This window comes from Vigna umbellata, chromosome 2 (genome assembly GCF_029865625.1).
Source record: "Vigna umbellata cultivar VRB3 chromosome 2, Vumbellata_1.0, whole genome shotgun sequence".
NCBI classification, from domain to species: domain Eukaryota; kingdom Viridiplantae; phylum Streptophyta; class Magnoliopsida; order Fabales; family Fabaceae; genus Vigna; species Vigna umbellata.
Window position 1 is genome coordinate 39,256,953 of NC_142166.1, and position 20,285 is coordinate 39,277,237.

At 34.5% G+C, this 20,285-nt stretch overlaps 2 protein-coding genes and 1 pseudogene across 3 annotated transcripts; 1 reads left to right on the plus strand and 2 right to left on the minus strand.

Moving 5' to 3' along the window:
• Positions 1-6,383: 6,383 nt before the first annotated feature.
• LOC124835058 (Pentatricopeptide repeat (PPR) superfamily protein) lies at positions 6,384-10,250 on the minus strand. The gene is made up of 2 exons (XM_047309926.2): positions 7,076-10,250; positions 6,384-6,984 (listed from the first exon to the last, which is right to left on the minus strand). The coding sequence occupies exon 1, from the start codon at positions 9,143-9,145 to the stop codon at positions 7,109-7,111; it is 2,037 nt and encodes a 678-aa protein (XP_047165882.1). The 5' UTR covers positions 9,146-10,250; the 3' UTR covers positions 6,384-6,984; positions 7,076-7,108.
• On the plus strand, positions 9,862-12,497 carry LOC148203963 (SWI/SNF complex subunit SWI3A-like; annotated as a pseudogene). Its single transcript, XR_015784313.1, has 2 exons — positions 9,862-10,301; positions 10,618-12,497. The product of XR_015784313.1 is annotated as an SWI/SNF complex subunit SWI3A-like (transcript).
• On the minus strand, positions 11,707-14,615 carry LOC124835057 (Tetratricopeptide repeat (TPR)-like superfamily protein). The gene has a single exon (XM_047309925.2). The coding sequence runs from the start codon at positions 14,588-14,590 to the stop codon at positions 12,509-12,511; it is 2,082 nt and encodes a 693-aa protein (XP_047165881.2). The 5' UTR covers positions 14,591-14,615; the 3' UTR covers positions 11,707-12,508.
• Positions 14,616-20,285: the final 5,670 nt, after the last annotated feature.

Genomic DNA, 20,285 nt, shown 5'->3' on the forward strand with positions numbered 1-20,285 from the left:
CTCCCTTTCGCATCTCCATCTCCAATTTGTGACCCATCTTCTTCCTCAACCCAAAAGGACAAAAATCACCATTGATGAAGCTTGAAGACCCAAGAAGGAGTGGGAGAGCTTCCTAACACCCCAAACAACCTCCAATGGCCTCTCCAAATATCTCTAAGTGAAGAATGAAGTGTAGGAGGAGAAGAATGCCTAAAAAATCGTGAGACCCATGTTTAAATAACCCATTTTGACACATCAGCGTCGCCACCGCTCAGCTGCACCCCAACTGCAGCATTCCAAAGACATATAGCTCAGCTGTCGCTTAGCTATTGCTCAGCTGTCGCTTAGCTATTGCTCAGCTGTCGCTTAGCTATTGCTCAGCTACAAGTAGTTTTGATAGCATTATAAAGTTCAAGTTCTTGTGCGATTCCAAATACTTCCAACACGGGTATTTGCTTCAAATTGATCTTTTATTGTCCCAAAACATGTTCCCTTGAGTTCTTGCTTGTTTTCCTCCACTAAAATTGTTTCCTATTCATTTATTTCATACACTCAAACAAAGAGATTAGAGGTAAAAACAAACATATACTAAATAAAAGGTGGACCAAAAAAACATGTGCTCTCTGCAAAAAACTTGGATACAACAAAAGATCTTGTCCACAACGACCTACAACACCAGGTGTGCCTCCTGACCAACCTAGTGAACAAACAGAAGTCACAATACCTCCAACAACAACAGATGTGCCTGCTGACCAACCTTCTCAACAAACACAACTCACAATACCTTCACCAACATATGTGCCTATTATTCAGGAGTCTGTTGTGTCTCCTTCTGATAAATGAAGTGATATTTAATTCCATTGTCTTTTAAATGTCATGTAATCTGTACTGATGAAGGAGTAATGTAATATCAGTTTTTTTTTTGTCAAATTTGTACTGATGAAGTCATATTCACTGATGAAGTAATATCAGTTTTTTTGCTGTAATTTCATAATGTAAGACAGTTGTTATCATGTTTTCTTTTGCTGTAATTTGTACTGATAAAGTAATATCAATTTTCTTTTATTATGTATGCAATGAGTAAGACGAAGTTGCTATCAGGTTTTTTTGTTATATGATAATGAAAGACAATGTTTATTCATGTGGTGATCATATGTTTATGATGATTATTGACCATTGCTTTATGATGTTACTTTTGCACTTTCTTTAACTTATTCTACCTATATGAAATTAAATAAATCAAATAAGACATTATTAAACATCATTAGAAGTCACCTTTATAAATAAAACAGACAATAACATTCAAAATATCAAATTACATTACAAAAACTTCCACTAAGAAATCAACCTAGTTTCATCAACATTGATATTACAATTACATTACAAACATATGTAACAAACACCATCCCCATTAACACCTTCATCCACTTCTCCAAAATAACTACACTTTTCTCCAAACAACCTATTTTCAGCTTTTCAACATCTCTTTCTTCCATCTTCATCAGACTTTGTTCCATCTTCATCAAACTTCCACTCACTTCTTCATTTCTTGCACTTGCACTAGTGTCTTCTACATTCACCACATGTCATTCATCAATTACTTCTTCACTACATCACTGAAAGAAGTTGCATCCAATGAAATCTTCATTCCCACCCTGTGGAAGAAGAAAACGATGATGATGGCAATAGAATCAAAACTCCCACCCTGTGGAAAAACAAAACCACAAAAAAAAGTCACATTTTTGCTTCCATTAAACTTACCTTGAAGTTAGGGCAACCCCAAAATCTTTTGCCCTTGTTTTTAGGGGTTCTGGCAATGCAGAAGACTACAGGCAGACCACAAAAGCAAGTAGGTTTTACACCCAACCTGTTGCCACTGGCAGAACTTTGTTGAAAGCCCCAACCCGTGCATTTGCAAGAAGAAGATGAACCAAACATTTCGTGAGCTGAATAGTGCTTTCAGAACTCTTCCTCCCCAACACGAACATGTCTAACACTTTGGAAGTCAGGGTTGCTTTAAATATTAAGTGTTAGGGTTAACAACATAACACGTGTTTGCCATGTGGAATGCTTCATTATACAACAAAACACCCATCTAATTTAATACACGTTGTCTCATCAACTAAAACAAATTACAACTCAGCATCAGCAGACGACGTTAGTGATAAATTAACGGAGAGGGCTTAATTGACTCATTTTTACAAGTTTATGGACTCGATTGAAACCGAAAAAAAAACTGATGACCCACTTAAAAATGACATACAAATACGAGGACCAAATGAGGGTTTAAACCTAATTTAAACAGTTAAGCAACTATCTAGATACATAAAAGATTAAAACTAAGCTAAAAGTCAGAAATAACAAAAGAAAAAAGAAATCTGATATGTGCAGACCCAAAATTTCACTATTTGGCAGCAAAAACTAGGCATAATAACAAGTAATCTTAAAACAGCAACCAGAGTCTATCTAAACTAGTTTCTACAAGTTTCAAACAATCAACTAAGACTAAATACTAAAAAAATTAACGAAAACTATACAAAATTATAAATTTCACATGGACAAACAAACCTAAGAAATGCAAAAATAGCATACTAACTAGTAGCTAAAAACTAAAACTGTACTAAAACAAAAAAGTAAAATGCAACGTAATTGTTTAAATAAGTTTTGAATGGTAAGAAAGGGATAAAAACAAAACAAAAAGCTACATATCTACAAAAACTCACTAAAAGCCTAAAAATATACTAAAATTAATAAGAATAAACTAGAAACATGCAACTAATCTAATGTCCACTATTAACACTACCAAAACAGTAAAATAACTATGCCAACAAATTTTAATTCATCTAACTAACTTAAAAGTATCCTTATTTACTCCAAAAAAAACTAAGGATCCAAAATATGACTGTATGAACCTAAAAAAGAATTAAAACAACACAACAAAACAACGAGAAAAATAAAACCAGGATAAACTCTAAGCTAAACTCAAAACAGAGATTCTACTAAAACCAATTCCTACAACTTTGAAGCATTAAAATAAAACTAAAACCAAGGTTAACTACTAGAAACTATAAAGGAACCAAAATTTAGCATGTGCACTACTTTTATCTAGCAAAAATAAGACAAAAAATATTAGCTCTCAAAATTGAACTCTACAAACTGTCTGGAATTTTTGAAATCAAACTATAACCACAACAGAAGTCCAAAAATTAATTTCTTTCACTCAAATTAAAAATAATTGAATTTAACTCAATTGAATAACTATAGAGAAAGTTATAAACCAAACAAAAAAAGAGATTAAATCTATCAACATTTAAAATCTAACTATTCTATCAACATTTAAAATCTAATTATTCTTTATGAATATGCAGAATTAAAATATCAAGCTAAGCTAGAAATATCAACACTACAACACTAAAAGAAAATGGAAAGGAAACTATTTATACAAGTTCTAAATGGTATAAGTGTAGGAAAATTGAATACAGCTAAAAACAACAACTAATCTAAAAATTCAACTATGCAAATAAAGAAATATACTACTAAACAGAATAATGCAGAGTCAGATCATTAAATAATCATAAACTAACTATTTAGATGGAACCTAATTCAGTAAAACAAAAAATTTAGTTAAAATCTTGAATGAAAAATAAAAATAGAACCAATATGCAGCTTTAATAGAATAGTCTTTAAATCTCTTGAACTACAATGTTGTCTACCACTTTAGTGAATCTGTGTTAGCAAAAGCATAAATTAAAACCAGAACTAGTTAGAATCATTAGGTATTAATCCGTATGAGTAAAACAAAATCAGAACAATGTTAGAAGATTAAGTGCAAGAATTAGTAAAGGTCGTTAAAGTTGTTAGTCAAAACTAAGTAGGACAACAAGAATCAACACTAGACTAAACTAATTAATTTACCAATCTGAAACAGCATTACCACACATACTATACTTCAAAGACACTCAAAACAACAAAAAGAATGTAATGAACAAGTCTTCAATAGAAAAATAAAATTCAAAACAAGACTTAACTATTCAGACTAACAAGAAAACTATAACTAGCAACCAACACAGTGAAAGAAACTACAATAACTAATAAACTCAATCTAAGAAAGTTTGAATCAATAAAAGAAAACTAAGAAAAGGGTTAATAACTAAAAACAACAAAACAGTATAAATTTCACTCTTAAAACCTGGAACACTATACTAAAGCATAACAACCACAACCCTTACTACCTAAAGATTAAAGTTACAACTACAATTAGTAATAAAACCTGTCAACAATATTAAATCAATGAAGGAAAATAAATAATCAAACCGGATAGAAAAAAAATCAAAGTTAGAAAAGTAAAAGCAGAATTAGAAAAAAAAAACATATGAAAACCTAGAATGAAATTAGAGAAAAACACTAGAAGGGGGTTGAATAGTGTTATGAAAAAAAAATTTCATAGATGGACATTTAATAACCTTGGTGGCAATTAGACGATCTATACAAGTTGTTAGACACTTGATTTATAAGGCACTGTTTAAACCACAACGTTTAGAGATAGAGTGTTTTTTCAAGTGTTTAGCAAAACTATTGTAGCATTTAAGAAAGACAAAATAATGTTTAATAACAAGAGCGTTTATCAATAGTTAGCTTCGTAAGCAACTATAGTGTTTATAAATAAGGTGTTTTGTAAAGCTAAAACAATAAACAGACAATTATTTTATATTAGTTCACTCAACTGAGTTACGTCCAATTCTCCTTTAAGACCTCTTAAAGAGTTCCACTATAATCTCAACAAGATAACAACTGAGTATTAGCACCACTCATGGTTACACTAGTCAATCTTGATAACACTTGTTATGCTGACTAGAACTAAGTATTAGACACCACTCTTGGCAATCCTAGTAACACATGTTACATTGACCAGTTTAAGTATTCTTAACCACTCCTAGTTCCCTTAGTAAATCCTAGTAGGAATTTCTCTCTTCTTTAGATGTAAGCTTATGACTCTATAAAGCTTGGAAGTGTATTCTTAGAGTTTTTGTTCTTGTATGAGTGTGAGTTTCGCTTTTACATAATCTTTTCGTTATTCGTGTGAATATCCTTCCTGATCTTCTTTCAAGGGATTTTCTATTTATGGCTTCATGGGAAAATATTTATTAGAAAATGTTTGTTTTCAATCTTCAGATCTTCATAGCCTTTTCGAAGGTGGAAACCATAAGTTGAAGTCAATGTTTCAGTATAAGCATGTTTTTTGCATTACTTTTTGATGGAGAGAACATTCCATGAATTTCTTCTTTTGTTTCTAACGTCCACTTCTGGCTTGTTCATGATGGAACAGGGTTGATACGTACAATAGGTATCTATCTGCATATAATAGAGTAAAGATGTATGTTGGCAGATATGTCATTTTTATTTATTACTTTTGTTGTTTGAAACGTTGTGCATTTAATGTTTTGCATTATGTGTTAAAAACAATTTGGTGCTTATCAATTTTTCTATACTTATAGATCGTTTAAGCACTTCTGAAAAGATACCAAGTATTGATTCATAAAGATTTCCTTGTTGGATGAAAACATCGTTTAGTATAAGATATCGTTTAACCTTTTAAAGGCGCTTACTAACAGCTCATTGTTTAGGGATCTTTGTTTAATACAAGTGTGCATTTAGGAAAGTGTTGTTCAACATATTGTTTTTGAAGCATTGTTTATAACTTTAGTGTATTTACCAAAAACATCATGTAACACATTATTGTATTGTTTAGTAAGATAATAAGAACGTATTTAGCAAAAATATCATATAGCATATTGATATGTTTACTAAAATATCATTTAATGCACTGAATGACTCTTTCATAATAAATCATTGTTTAGTAATAACGCGTCTACTGTCAATAGAATCGTTTGGTCCTAACACGTTTACTGAAACTTTTCTTTGTTAATTCAGATAACGCTTGTTTCATAAGATGTCTTTCATTCAATGATATTATTTTCACAAGGATAATACTTTGTCAAATACTCATTTCATTTATCATTGTTTATTAAATTTTAAAACATGTAACAAGATTGTCTATAAGACATGGAAAAATGAACCTAGAGGTTAAGCACAGTTAACTAAGGAACTATAACTAACTAAGCAATTAGAAAACTGAAAAATTAAAACTGGAACACAAATGAAATAACTATAGAAACAAACTAATCCAGTTTAGACTACTAATGGAAAACTGAAACAGAATTTTAATACTAAAAGCACTAGAAGAAAGTAATCAAAATCTAAAACAGTGAACTAGAATATCCTAAACTTTAAGGGTTTATTTATACATTTAATTTCGGTTTGATTTACTTACATAAAATTTTCTTTAAAACTATTCATCTTCTTTCTTTAATTTAAAAATATAGTCATTTTTGGACTTGAACATGGATCATTTAAGCCAACTAATAAATTAGATATTTTTCAATAAAAATAAGTAAGCATGTGAAACATGGACATAAAATTCAGTCTGGTTAATTGTGGGCTTCATTGGAGCACTGCAGAGAGGACTAATTTACACATCTAAGTCCAAAACCAATAGCAAAGGAAAGGAGTGTAGAGAGTCAATTGTATTTGGAGGGAATGGTAGGGTCGGGGAATTATTGGGATCAAAATCCTTTTCCTCTTACTTAACGTCCCAAAACGTTTGCTTTATGATAAATACCTATAGCACCAATGCAATCACAACATTTGCATAATTCCAAATATTCCAAGTCTGCCAGAAGAGAGACTTTGTTCCAATCAGCTAGACTACTAAACCTGTGATAATTTGCAACGATCTGCACAACTGGGTAAACTGTGACATTTCAGAAACCATTTTTTGCTGTCAATAGTCCAACACTCAGTGTCATGTATTCTGGGTAAAAACATTGTGCTTCAGTCTCCTACTAGACACCCACAACACTTTTAGCAAGAAACGGACTTAATCCAACTTCTGCTACATACTTTTAAGCTGCTCGTTGAATCAGTCTCTTGAAAACAGCAAGTCAGCTGAAAATAAGCCAAAACAATTTGGAGGTTAACGGTGGTTCCAAGCTTATTGCGATCCAGAATTATCCTCTTAAGATTGGTTAATATTCACCTGGAAACTACAAAGGTCAGCAGATTTTCTAATTCAGTAATCTGCCCAACTGCAACCAGGAATCTTCTGAACATGCTTTTCTCTCATCAGTTCTCTTACTAGTGCTGACCCTTCCCAATCCCCAGAAGATGCAAGTATGTTAGACAATTGTATATAAGCACCTGCATTTTCAGGATCAAGCTGAATGATTTGCTCTGCAGCCGTCTTGCCAATAATCTTGTTTCCATGAGCAATGCAGCCTCTCAATACTGACAACCACATGTTTGCATCAGCCTGAAAAGGCATCCCTTCCATAAGATCCATTGCTTCCTCGAAGCATCCTGCTCGAGCAAAAAGATCAACCATGCAAGAGTAATGTTCACTCCCTGGATCTATATAATAGTTATGTTTCATAGTGTGGAACAGATATCTTCCTTCTTCAACCAGACCACAATGATCACAGGCTGAAAGAACTCCAGTAAAAGTAATGGCAGAAGGTCTGAAACCACAATACCTCATTTCGCTAAAGAGTGTCAATGCTTCATTTCCACATCCATTTGCGGCATACCCCATCAACATTGTGTTCCACGAGACTTCATCACTTTTTACCATTCTATCAAAAACTTTACGCCCTATCTTAACAAAACCACATTTACAATAAAAATCAACGAGGGAGGTAGAAATAATCTCGTCGGAGTCGAGTCCAATGGTAATAGCTTTACCAAAGACCTGCTCACCAAGTTCAAGGGATGATTTGCTGCCACAAGCACTGATAACACTAGCAAAACTAAACTTGTCCGTTTTTAAGTCCAGTTTATTCATCTGACAAAAAACATCCAATGCTTCACTTGGAGACGCATTATGGGTTAAACCAACTAGGATTGAATTCCATGAAATTAAGGTTTTAGTAGGCATCGTATTGAAAATCCATTTGGCATCTTCTATCCTTCCACAATTGGAATACACGGTGATCATAGTATTAAGTAAAACGGTATCATAAGCTTTGAGCTCACTAAACAACTTGCAAGCTTCACAAGGGCTTTGACATTTGGAGTACGCATCAAGCAGAGCACTAGCAACCACTACATCATGAGTAGCCCCAGCTTTAAAACCGTAGGCATGCATTTGCCTAACAAGTTCTACAACGAGTAAACCACTGCCTGCACTCAAAACATTAGCAACAGTAGACACGTCTCCCCTCATACCATTCCTAAGCATTGCCAAGAAAAGATTCACTGCTTCCGTCTCCTCACCGTTGGACACGTAACCTGAAATAATCGAATTCCACAGCACAACACAGGGATCAACCTTACTGTCAAAAACCCTTCTCGCCTCCCTCATTCTGCCAGCGTTTGCATAACCAAATATCAAAGCTGACAAGGAGAATTCATCCACTTCCCTCACGGAACTCATAACGCGAGCAGCACCATCCAAATCACCACACTTGCCATACAAGTTAATCAGCGAACTGCACAAAACCCTGTCAAGCTCCAACCCAAGACCATCAACGAAAACACGTGCGTGGACTTGTTTCCCACAGTTGAGAGCCAATAATTCAGCACAAGCCCCGAGAACGGTGGCCAGCACAAAAGCATCACGATACATTATTTGTGCAGGGTCAGAGTTCATGCTCTTGAAGAGCAAAAGTGCTTTCCCAGGATGCCCATGTCGGGAATAACTATGAATTATGGAATTCCAGACAAGGTGGTTCTTTGAGGGCATTGCATTGAAAAGAGAGTGCGCTAGTTGGAGGTGTCCGGACTTGGCGAATGAGGAAACGACCATGTTCCATGAGAAGTGGGTCTTGTGAGGCATGGCATGGAACAAGTGGAGGGCACTTTGGGTGTGGCCTGAGTTAAGGTGGGCTTGGACGAGGGTGTTCCAGGAGAAAGGGTTTGTGTTGGGCATTTCATCAAACAAGTGGGACGCATCCCGGAGAAAACCGCAGCGAGTATATAGTTGAAGAAGACGGTTTGCGACGGTGACTGAGTAATTCAGAATGCCAGTTTTAAGGAATGCAACGTGGAGTTGCCTGCCTTCATGAATGGAGGAGCAGGACTGAAACGTTCGTGCCAAAACTTGCAATTCCATACCATTGTATTTACATTCTTTGCATAGGAATGGGCTTAACAGGGATACTACGGCGAGCCCTCTGCTGCCGACGCGGAGAAGGAGGAGGAGGAGAAGCCGTGCAAGGTTCGCCTCGAAGAAGGAACCCTCAATGGGATTCGGGTGGCGGCCACGCCGAACTCGTTGAAGCCGATGTTGGTGCCTCGCGGTGCGAAGACTGATGGAAATGCGACCGGGGCTTCTCTCAAATTGCCGCCGCTCGCCACCTATTCAGATATTTATGGGGATTTGATTAGGCAGAAAGAGGGGAACTGTGGGCTTAGTGGTGGCAAACGTGGTTCAGGACATTACCGATGTACCCAGGTTATTTCTTTTTCGTAAAAAAAATATTATTTTTTTTGTGTATTGATTGATTGTGCGATTCTTTGGTTCTATTTCCTCTTCATATGAGTGAAGGAGTTGAGGTCATCTAACATTTTGTTTCACGTAGTGCTATTTGGTACTTTGCACTGGGTTCGTTTTAAAATCTTCTACATTAAATTTATGCCCGTAGAAGTGCGAATATGGGAGGGATTTTGAGAACTGCATGATCACCTTTATTTCTCATGCTCTGAATCGAGGAGACTGTTTTCTGCTTCGTATACTTGTAAACCATTTCCACCCTTACATATGTATTATATTCATCTGTTGGAAAATGGAGTTTATTGACTTCATTTAACATCCCCATGGCCTCTTGAATGTATGCTGTCAAAGCATGTTTGAGTGAGTCAAGTGAAAATAGTGGCAGGCATGACACTGTCTGGACCGAGGGTGAAATTCTTCTACTTTTGGAATCTGTTTTGAAGCATGGGCATGACTAGGAACTTATTTCTCGAAGTGTTCAAACCAAGACTATACTTGATTGTATCTCAAAACTAATTGAGCTTCTTTTTGGAGACCTCGTGTTTGACCCTGCTCACAGAAATGTAAACGTTAGTAGTGCTAATGGCATCGTGTTAACAATGCAAAACAAGTTCCATAATCTTCATCCGACTAGCAAGAAATTTCAAAAACAAAGGACCTACCTCCTAAGCTTACAAATGAAAATGAGCAGAACGGAAATGCTGTGAAGAGAAGTCCTTCCAAAAGACAGCATATTAATCCCGTGTCAGATTCCAGTGGTTCAATAATGAACCAGGTAGTCTTGAATTTCATGTCCTTTTGTTATTTTTCTAATCTGTTGCATTCCCTTTTTGTTGACTCGCTGTGGCGTTATCTTATGTGTAACATTTTTTAATTTTGTGAAAGGCTCATATCATACCTGTTTACAGTGTGTAAATGCCTCTTTTGCCATCTCATCTTTAGTATATATTGAATGTCCAGGAATAAAAAGCATGAAAAAACGTGCATATTGGTTGTAATGTTTGATATTCATTTTAAATAAAGTTGCTTTCGAATCAGTTATTGCTTTCACCTCCTTCAGTATGACCATAGATTTTATATGTATTGCTTAGGTGGGACTGATCTCTAACGTGGTTGACCCTCGTATCACAGCTGCTGCAGCTGATGCTGCTGTTTCAGCTCTGTGTCCAAGGGAGATATTTGACGTTGAAGAAGATTCAGCAAGGTCTGCCCGAAACCTCTTAGTTTATTTTCATTAATGACATTTTGCTGACTAGTAAAATGTCATACTTGTTATTATCTGTGCCAGAGATCTTGAGGGAGAAGGTGGTATTTTGATATTCTTTTGACAATCCTATAATTTCAATTTCATTTTTTGCATACTTAACATGAGCTATAAAACTCGAGGATGTAGTATAAAACAGTTGAGAAAAAGGGAATATGTATAGGGCTGCTTAAAAATAATAAAATACTATAGACACGGAAGTATCAGGTTAAGAATAAAGAATTCAATAAAAGAAAACTAAGAAAAGAGTTAATAACTAAAAACAACAAAACAGTATAAATTTCACTCCCAAATTTTGGAACAATACACTAGAGCATAACAGGCACAACCCTTAGAACCTAAAGACTAAAGCTACAAGTAGAATTAGTAATAAAACCTGTCAACAACATTAAAGCAATGAAGAAAAGTAAAGAATCAAACCAGATAGAAAGAATGATACTTATTTTTAACATTAATTGGACAGCAGAAACATTAGAAATATTACGAGGGAAGTAAAGAAAATGAGGAAAACTTCTCCCTCTTTAAATGTTTACTCAGAAGTTGTCCGGAGACAAGAAAAAGATTGGCGCAAAAACAGAACTACCTTCGCCGCTTGGAAAGGATTATCGGAGAAGGGATTTAGTAGATTTACTTTTCATGGCTCACTCATTAGTCATTTAGTGTTTCCCAAACTCATCTGATGATAAGATACAGGAAACTCTCCACATTCAAGAAAAAAAAAAGAGAGGTCAGTGATAAGAGATGGGATTTATTCTCTCATGTTATCATTTTATAGGTTGAATTACATAAGACCTTCTACATTTCACATTAATTTTTACTAAATAACTTTCAATCTTCACTACTAATTAACTCTCACTAAAACATGAATAATTCACCATCTTAATTTTTTTTATCTTCACATGTAACCATTCAACTATTTAATAAAAAATACAATAAAAATTATAAAGAAAATTATATTCACACCCTTAAGATCACATTATGATCATATTGAACACCCCTAAGCAAAATGGTCCTATTAAACAATTAGTTCTCAGCTTCCTGCTTTACCATCTTGCCGAGAATAATCCACCGTATAGTTAGCAACAAACCTCCTTTCATTGGGGTAATTTTGATTGAGGTAGCAATCATACTTCAGTATGCCAACTGTCAATAACGATCCTTCACATTTCCCAGCAAATAATTTCGTTACGGTTTAGAATTTCAAATCCAGTGAAAAGATTCCTTACGCAATTTATTCTCCAATCGAGAAACAGTTTGTTTCAAAATACGACACTTCTGGTCAATGCCTCTATGTAATATGATTTACTCAAATGAATGTTAAACAACAATCCAAGTATGTCAATCATCCCTCCTTGACGCCATTATCAACTGGCAATGTTGCGATAAAAGCGGAGTTTGTCCTTTCTCTTTGTATATGCTTATTATAACTTGAAACATAAACTTCTCATCGTAAATCTTAAAGCTTGCTACATCCCAGGACAATAGTCCCACGATCATTTTGCTTCAGTAAAAGTGGAGAATGTCTTGCTCACTGCAAGGGCAGAAAGTATCCATGCTCCGGCAGCACACCCATGTATTAACCTGATGGTCATCAATATAGACCTTGATCAGTCATATTCCACTGCATGTATTTGCCATGTGACTTACTGTCTTTATGACAACACCAACATCCTCTGCCCTGGCTGCTACAATGCACGCACCCTAAAGGTTGAAATTAATTAGTATTTGAATGCATTAATTTTTTCTGTAATACATTCTCCCAATCTTGACCACTCATTTTTCTGACAAGCATCAAGAACTCTCTCCAACATAGGAAGTGTGGGCTCAATGGTCATTGTCCTCATAAAATTTTCAAGCTCATGCATGGATCCATGCCGACTGTAGAGTTCAATCATGCAGTTATAATGCTCCAGCCGAGGAAGGACATTGTATTTACTGCTCAGTGAATTGAAGCATTCAGTTCCAAAATCAACTAGGCCTTCTTCAACGCACGCCAGCAGAATGCCCTTTAAGGTCACATGATCTGGCTTGACGCCTTCTGCTTCCATCATCACAAAAAGTTCAAGCGCTTCTTTACCCCTATGATTGTGACAACATCCCAAAATTATGGTGTTCCAAATTATCACATCCCTAGAAACTGCTCCCTTCAGAACCTCAATAGCAGACTCAAGACAACGGCATTTACAGTACATGTAGACCAAAGCAGTTCTCATTATAGTATCTATCTGAAATCCATGTCTAATGATGAATCCATGAATTTGTTTACCGTGGTAAAGGGCAAAGGTATTTGCACAAGCTAACAAAAGGGTTCCAAATGTATATTTGGTTGGTTTTGTCTCCCACTGCATCTCTGAAAACATTGTTAACGCCTGTTCACTTAATTGATGATGGCCATAGCTAGCCAACAAAGCATTCCAAGAAACCCTGTCACGCCACTTACTCATCTGGTTAAACCAAATCTTGGCGCTGTTCAAGTTCCCACACTTACCATACATGTCAAGAAGGGCATTGCTAACCCTAATGTCCAAGTGGAAGCCATGTCTGTAGATGTATCCGTGAATCTGTTTCCCCGTTTCATGATCCGAAATACCCGCAGAAACATTTAACATTAAACCGAGTGTGACATGATCTACATATTTAATCTCATTACGCATGAGATATACAAAATCTAACGCCTCGGACCATTCAAAGCACCGAACATATCCCGCTAACATTGCATTCCATGAAATCACATTCCGTTCAGGCATCTTATCGAAAAGCTTTCTTGCCTCCAAAGTTTTCCCACTCTTTGCATACGCCGAAACAATGGAAGTCCAAGACACCAAATCTCTCGAACCAAGCAGATCAAAAACCCGAGAACCATCCTCCAGCTTGTCACACTTGACATACATGTTCAGAAGCGAACTCGAAATAACATTATCATCTTGGAGGCCCAACTTCACAACCACCCCATGAATCTGCATACCCTCCTGGAGTGCAGACAAGCTTGAACACGCAACCAGAGCATTAGAGAAAGTAAAATTCATCGGCTGAACCGCCGTGGAAAACATCCTCGAGAACATGAAAACCGCTTCCCTTGCGTCACCAGCATCAAGATAACGCCTCACGATCACATTCCAAGTGACAGCATTAGGCTGCGGAATCTCATGAAACATCCTGCGAGCATCAATCATAACCCCGCACTTCGCATAGACATCAACAAGTGAACTCCCAAGAATCACATTGCCACAAAAGCCAAACTTTGTGACCAGCCCATGAACCTGTTTGGAAAGAAGAAGCTGAGAACCCGCACCACAAAAAGCAAGAACGCTTGCAAAAGTAACCTCCGAGGGAAAAACGCCGGACCTAGTCATACAGAGGAACAAGGAAAAAGCCTGGTTTGGGAAACCCAATTGGGAGTAAGCAGTAATGAGGGCGTTCCAAGTGCCGCCATCTCGTCTGGGCATTTCGTCGAACAGTTCGCGGGCGTCCCGGAGACAGTGGCATTTGGCGTATGATTCGATGGCGCGGTTTAGGAGGAAGATCGGGGGATTGGGGGAGAAGGTGAGCAAGTGGGACTCGACCTTGCGAGCCTCGACGATGGCGCGGTAGGAGGAACATAGGCGAAAGAATTGAGCATAGAGAGAGTACGGGAAGGGTTCTGGGAAGGCGAAGAGAACAGATGTAGCTTTTCGGATACGACCCGCTTCGAGGTAAGTGAGGATCGTTTGGATCACTGCTTTGGTTTCGGGTGGTTGCCGTGGCTTCAGGTTTTCCTTGCGGAGGAGCTGGTTCAGTACGGAAGCGGCACTCACGCCCATGCACACGATTATCCCTCACAGCTATTCGCCCTTCACTGTATTTATTAGGAACGGGCTTCACGAGGATACTTTTTGCACCACCCAAATGCTTGGGTCCAAAACAAATCGCGGGTTTCGGCCCAAATCATTATTTAAATGAGAGTGTTGTTCCTTCCACTACCACCAAATCCTCCCTGCACCATCCCATATCTAATTTGTCATTCTAATTTCGTCTTCAATGGATATCAACATCCATTTCACCTTCAACGAATGTTGATATCCGTCAACGGATATGGCCTCATCCGTAACCTAAAAACTAAAAAAAAAAAACATAACAGATGTGGTAGATCGTTTAACTAATAATAATATAAAAGTATTATAATAATTAATTAAATAATAATATATAAATTAAATTAATAATAATTATTTTACTAAATAAAATAAAACTAATTTATTTATAATTATGTAATAAATTTTTAAAATAATTAAATAATATTTATATATTAATTTAAAATATAATAAATTAAATAAACTAAAAAAAACTTACGAATGTGATTACGGATGTGGTTACCTCTGTTAACAGATGTGCACATTCGTTGACTTAATAACATAAAAAAATTTATAATAATTAACTAAATAATAATATATAAATTAAATTAATAATAATTATTTTACTAAACAAAATAAAACTAATTAATATATAATTATATAATAAATTTTTAAAAAAAATTAAATAATATTTATATATTAATTTAAAATATAATAAATTAATAAAAAAAAACTTACGAATATGGTCACGATGTAGCACATTCATTTACTTAATAACGTAAATGTTTTTATAATAAATAATTAAATAATAATATATAAATTAAATTAATAATAATTATTTTACTAAAATAAAATAAAACTAGATTATATATAATTATATAATAAATTTTTTAATTAATATTTATATATTAATTTAAAATATAATAAATTAATAAAGTAAAAGAAAATATAAAAAAAACCTTATGGATGTACACATCCGTTTACTTAATAATATAAAAAATATTATAAAAATTAATTAAATAATAATATATAAATTAAATTAATAATAATTATTTTATTAAATAAAATAAAACTAATTTATATGTAATTATATAATAAATTTTTTAAAAAATTAAATAATATTTATATATTAATTTAAAAATATAATAAAATTCAAGGGACATGACACATCCATTAAAGAAAAAAAGTGGAGTGTAAGATATTTTAAATATAAAAAGTAATTTTGAAATAAAAAAGAAAACGTAATGGTGCAGGAAGTAAGGTGGGATGGTGTAGGAAGTAACGCTCTTTAAATGAATAAAAACCATGGATAATAAAAGAAACGCGTGGAAGTAACAAATCCAAATAATTCAACAGAATTTGGCCACAGCAGTCTTCGCGCCACTCGTGGGGATTTTAATTTGTCTCTTTTTGTGGCTTCAGCTTATAAAAACTATGAATAAAGACGTTTTTGACTTTGAAATAGGCTTCTAGATGAGCTGCATCATTTTCTCTAGAACTTTTATTTGTTTAGTATTATTTAGGTGCTAGATTTCTTGGTGCTTGTTTGGTTATGTTTGTTGGCCCTGCCATAAAAAAAAAATTGATGAATGAAAGAGAAGCATGAATAAGATTATTTGTGTTAGTTTATTCTCCCTCGTGATCTCGCCGGTGCTCTGTCTCACGTAGCTACCCTTTTCTTCATCAATATTCATATCTTGAAACACACGTAAGATAGGTATGCACGTTCCTAAAGTCCACGAAGAACATTTTAATTTTTTAAGGTTGTGCTTTGCAACATGTGTAAAAGAGAATAGCGAGGTGAGGAACCAGTTGTCACTTCTAGAAAGCGAATTAATGGAAGAAAATCAGAAAAGGAAATTCAGCATGTTAACGAGATAGTCTCTGAAAATTACTTAGCTAGGGAAGAAGCAACTATAAGAGGCCGTAACCACAGAATATGTTTTACTCACCAGTCATACACGTGTATGACATTCATTCAAAGTAAAACTCCAACCTTAATGAAACAACAAAAGGTGCATGTCATCAGTTGATATAACAACATCATTAAAACATACGAAGAAGATCAAAATATGAGCAAAGTCAAATATTAGCCGTCAGCTTTACGAACCATTATAAATCCTTTGGCTGCGCTGCCGGGGCTGCTGCCGATTCAATATGTTTACTTAAATACTTTTTTCAATTCTCTAATATAATTACAATTTAAATTTTATTTATGTGTGGTTTTATTTGTCTCCTCTTAGATATTGCAAGAAAGTGAAATTTTTTATATATAAAAAAATTAGTACTGTTGAAACGGGTTACTAGATTTCATCAGACTTGGTCTATCATAAGTTAGGTGAACTAATCTAATTTGATTTATTTATTAACGAGTCGGAAAAATTTGAATCTGACCCAACCCACTAGGTTGGTAGATTAAACACTAAATCACTTAGTTATAAGTTTTTTTAAAATAAAAAAATACAATCTTTTTGTAATTTAAATAAATTTCACTTTGATACAATTCAAAATAAAATAAAAAAGTAACATACAACTCAAATATAATCCAAAGTAAGCTTAAAAAGCAAGTAAATAAGTTTATAATATTGATATTTTTTTGTGTTACTAATCCATTTATAAGATTAGAGTCTTAAATGAATAAATTTATAATATTTTGTTCTCTTGAAAATATTCTTTATTTCATAAAAAAAGTGTGAACTAATAATATTGAAATACAAAATAATAAATAATTAAACTAAACTAGGTGGGTTGGTGAGTCAAATTGGCTCACCACGTGGACTGGGTTGAAAATTGACCCGTATCAAAAAATTTCATTTTTTCCAAACCTAACTCGTTCCAAACTTATGCTATATCGAGTTGACCTATAGGTTATAATCCATCTTGACAACACTAAAAAATTGATTAGATATTGCAAGTTAGTAAGAAAGTGAAATTTTTATATATAAAAGAACAATAAATTTAAATATGCTTTTCTATTGAAATACACTTATATTTATAGAGTACCGAAATCTTATATTTTTATTTATGTAATTTAAATAAATAATATAACGGTTAAAAATGTAACATCCCAATTTAGTAATATAAAACTACTAAAATGAACATTACATGGATAATGATATAACAAGCACTGTAGATTTACTATGAATAAAATTATTCACCTGAAAAATAAAAGTACAACCTAAACTGCAAGCTTCACTCCCAACCTCCCGCTGAGTCAACTGAAAGATTGTATCCCTAAGCTCACACCATTAAAGTGATCATCGCAAAAGAGAAACAACACACAACAAACAACACAAAAACAAGGGTAAGCTAGATTTAAAAAGAATTCATACATTGATATAGCATACCACATATACATAAGTATTCATGCAAAATAAACTAGTTCAAAACATCTTAACATGTTATGACTTAGATTTGACTGTTCGGACTTAGAATGATTGTCAAGCTATGGCGGGTTGTGCACTCGTGGTGGCTTCTACTGCTTTGCAAAGTCATTGTCAATGGGTTTCACCCTACCACACTCAGGAGGTTAGTCTGTTTCGGGCCTTGGAGCATACTAGAAGCCTCCAAGACTAAGACCTCCTGCTACTCCTCACGAAATGGATCAATCCTCTCTATGTAATAATGAAAGACCATTGGAGTTTCAGGATAACCCCCAAGATTGAGCTCCTGCATTCATTCTAAAATACTTGAACCTCACCAAGAGCATTCACTTTGGAACTTACTTTGAAACCACATACTTTCACTTTAAATCATAACACTCGACACCACCATGTAACCTCTCCGTGAGGATCATGGAATTACATTCATCAACCATACTTTCAATACATAGATGACCTCAAGAATCAAACCTTATGTATTTCAATTCATATTATTATTCAATTCATACTCCACAACAAGAAGTAGAAACGTATCATTCAAACATTCACATACATTGTACACACTTTAAGAAAACATATAAAATCTTAGTTAAAAAAAATCTGATATTTTCGCTCAACGCATACCATTCGCTAAGCGAATAAAACTAATAGTGCTCCCAGACCTCAACAATTCGCTCCGTGCATACCATTCGCTAAGCGAATAAAACTGACAATGCTCCCAGACCTCAACAATTCGCTCAGCGTATACCATTCGCTAAGCGAAAGTCCTCTGATAGAAACATCCACCTCTACCACCACTCGCTGAGCGAGTGGATTCGCTCAGCAAGTCTGTATAATCTACAACACCAAATTATGCATAATTATGCAACCTATACCATTTTTTACTAATTTTAACTATTTTTTCCAACTTCTAACTCTCCCAGATTGTGTTATACACTTAATTAAACTTAACTAAGTGTGTTTAAACCCTTATACCATCAATCTAAACAAGTAGCTACAAGATCTCAATCAAAAACTCACAAAAGCTCAACTTAGAGACTCAAATTGAATTCTACCACTTGTGGTACAATTTCAAGTAACTTAAAGGCTCTAACAAATCTCAAATGACTTACCAAAACTCTCCAAACTGACCATTTGAGCACATAATCTCTAACTCACGTTTTCACTAGTTCACTTCCTCAGTTTGAGTTCTAGAATCAAGTTGAACTCTACACAATCACCACCACTCACTCCTAACTGAATTTTCTACCAAACAAAGTATTGAACGTGACTCAAACCAATTCATAAGCAACCCAAACTTCATCCAATCAGTTCATCAACCATTTCTCACCATTTCACTACCTTAGACCTTATTTTAGACCAAATAACCAACAACCAAGATTACTCTTTTCCTTTAACAGTTCAATTAGCACAATTCACTTCATCAACATCAATTTCACATCACAAACATACACACAACATATTCCACATGTTTACAACATCCATCAACATACAAAACATGTATTTCACCCAATTACTTAAATTATTACTAACACAAAACAACATTTTTCAGCTAAACAGTTAAATCCTCATATGTCATCAAACTCATACCACATACTTCAATTAAAAGTAATTATCTAGCTTCCTTTACCTCTATCCAACTCGCACAGCTCTAGAAATACCCTGGCCGAGGCTTGCACCGCAAGGAATTTTTAAAAACACCTACAAATCACCGATTGACGATTAAAGAGAAACCTTAAAACCTCAATTGAACCAAGAAACAAAAAAGAGAGAGTCTTGATCCATGCAAAACTGAAACATTGTGCATGATCAAGAACCCTAAAATATCAAAGAAAAGGGTTTTTGATTTACTTGCTCTAAACAACGAATTGACCGGTTGAGGTTGTAGACCTTGACGTCGTGATCGTCTAGGCACCTCCTGATCGTCAAATAGATGACTTGAGATCAAGAACTCTTAGAGAGAAAGTAGAGAACTCTAGAAAGGTGGTTTCTAGAGAGATACTACGTTTTAAAATAATCAAACTCGCTTATAACAAAACTATTTATAATAAAACCGTTTAATATTAAAATAATCGAGTCTCACTATTTTTAGATTATCACTACTTCTAAAACACCATTTTCTGAGGTTTAACAAAAAAATATTATTAAAAGATATTTAATGACTGTTTAAAAAATATAAAATTATCAAAATTTTAGTAATAAGTCATTGTTGGATTGTGCTGTGTTGCCAGTTTGAACATAAAATTACCATTTCTTTTGAAAAAAATTAAAATAATTCATGCAGTATT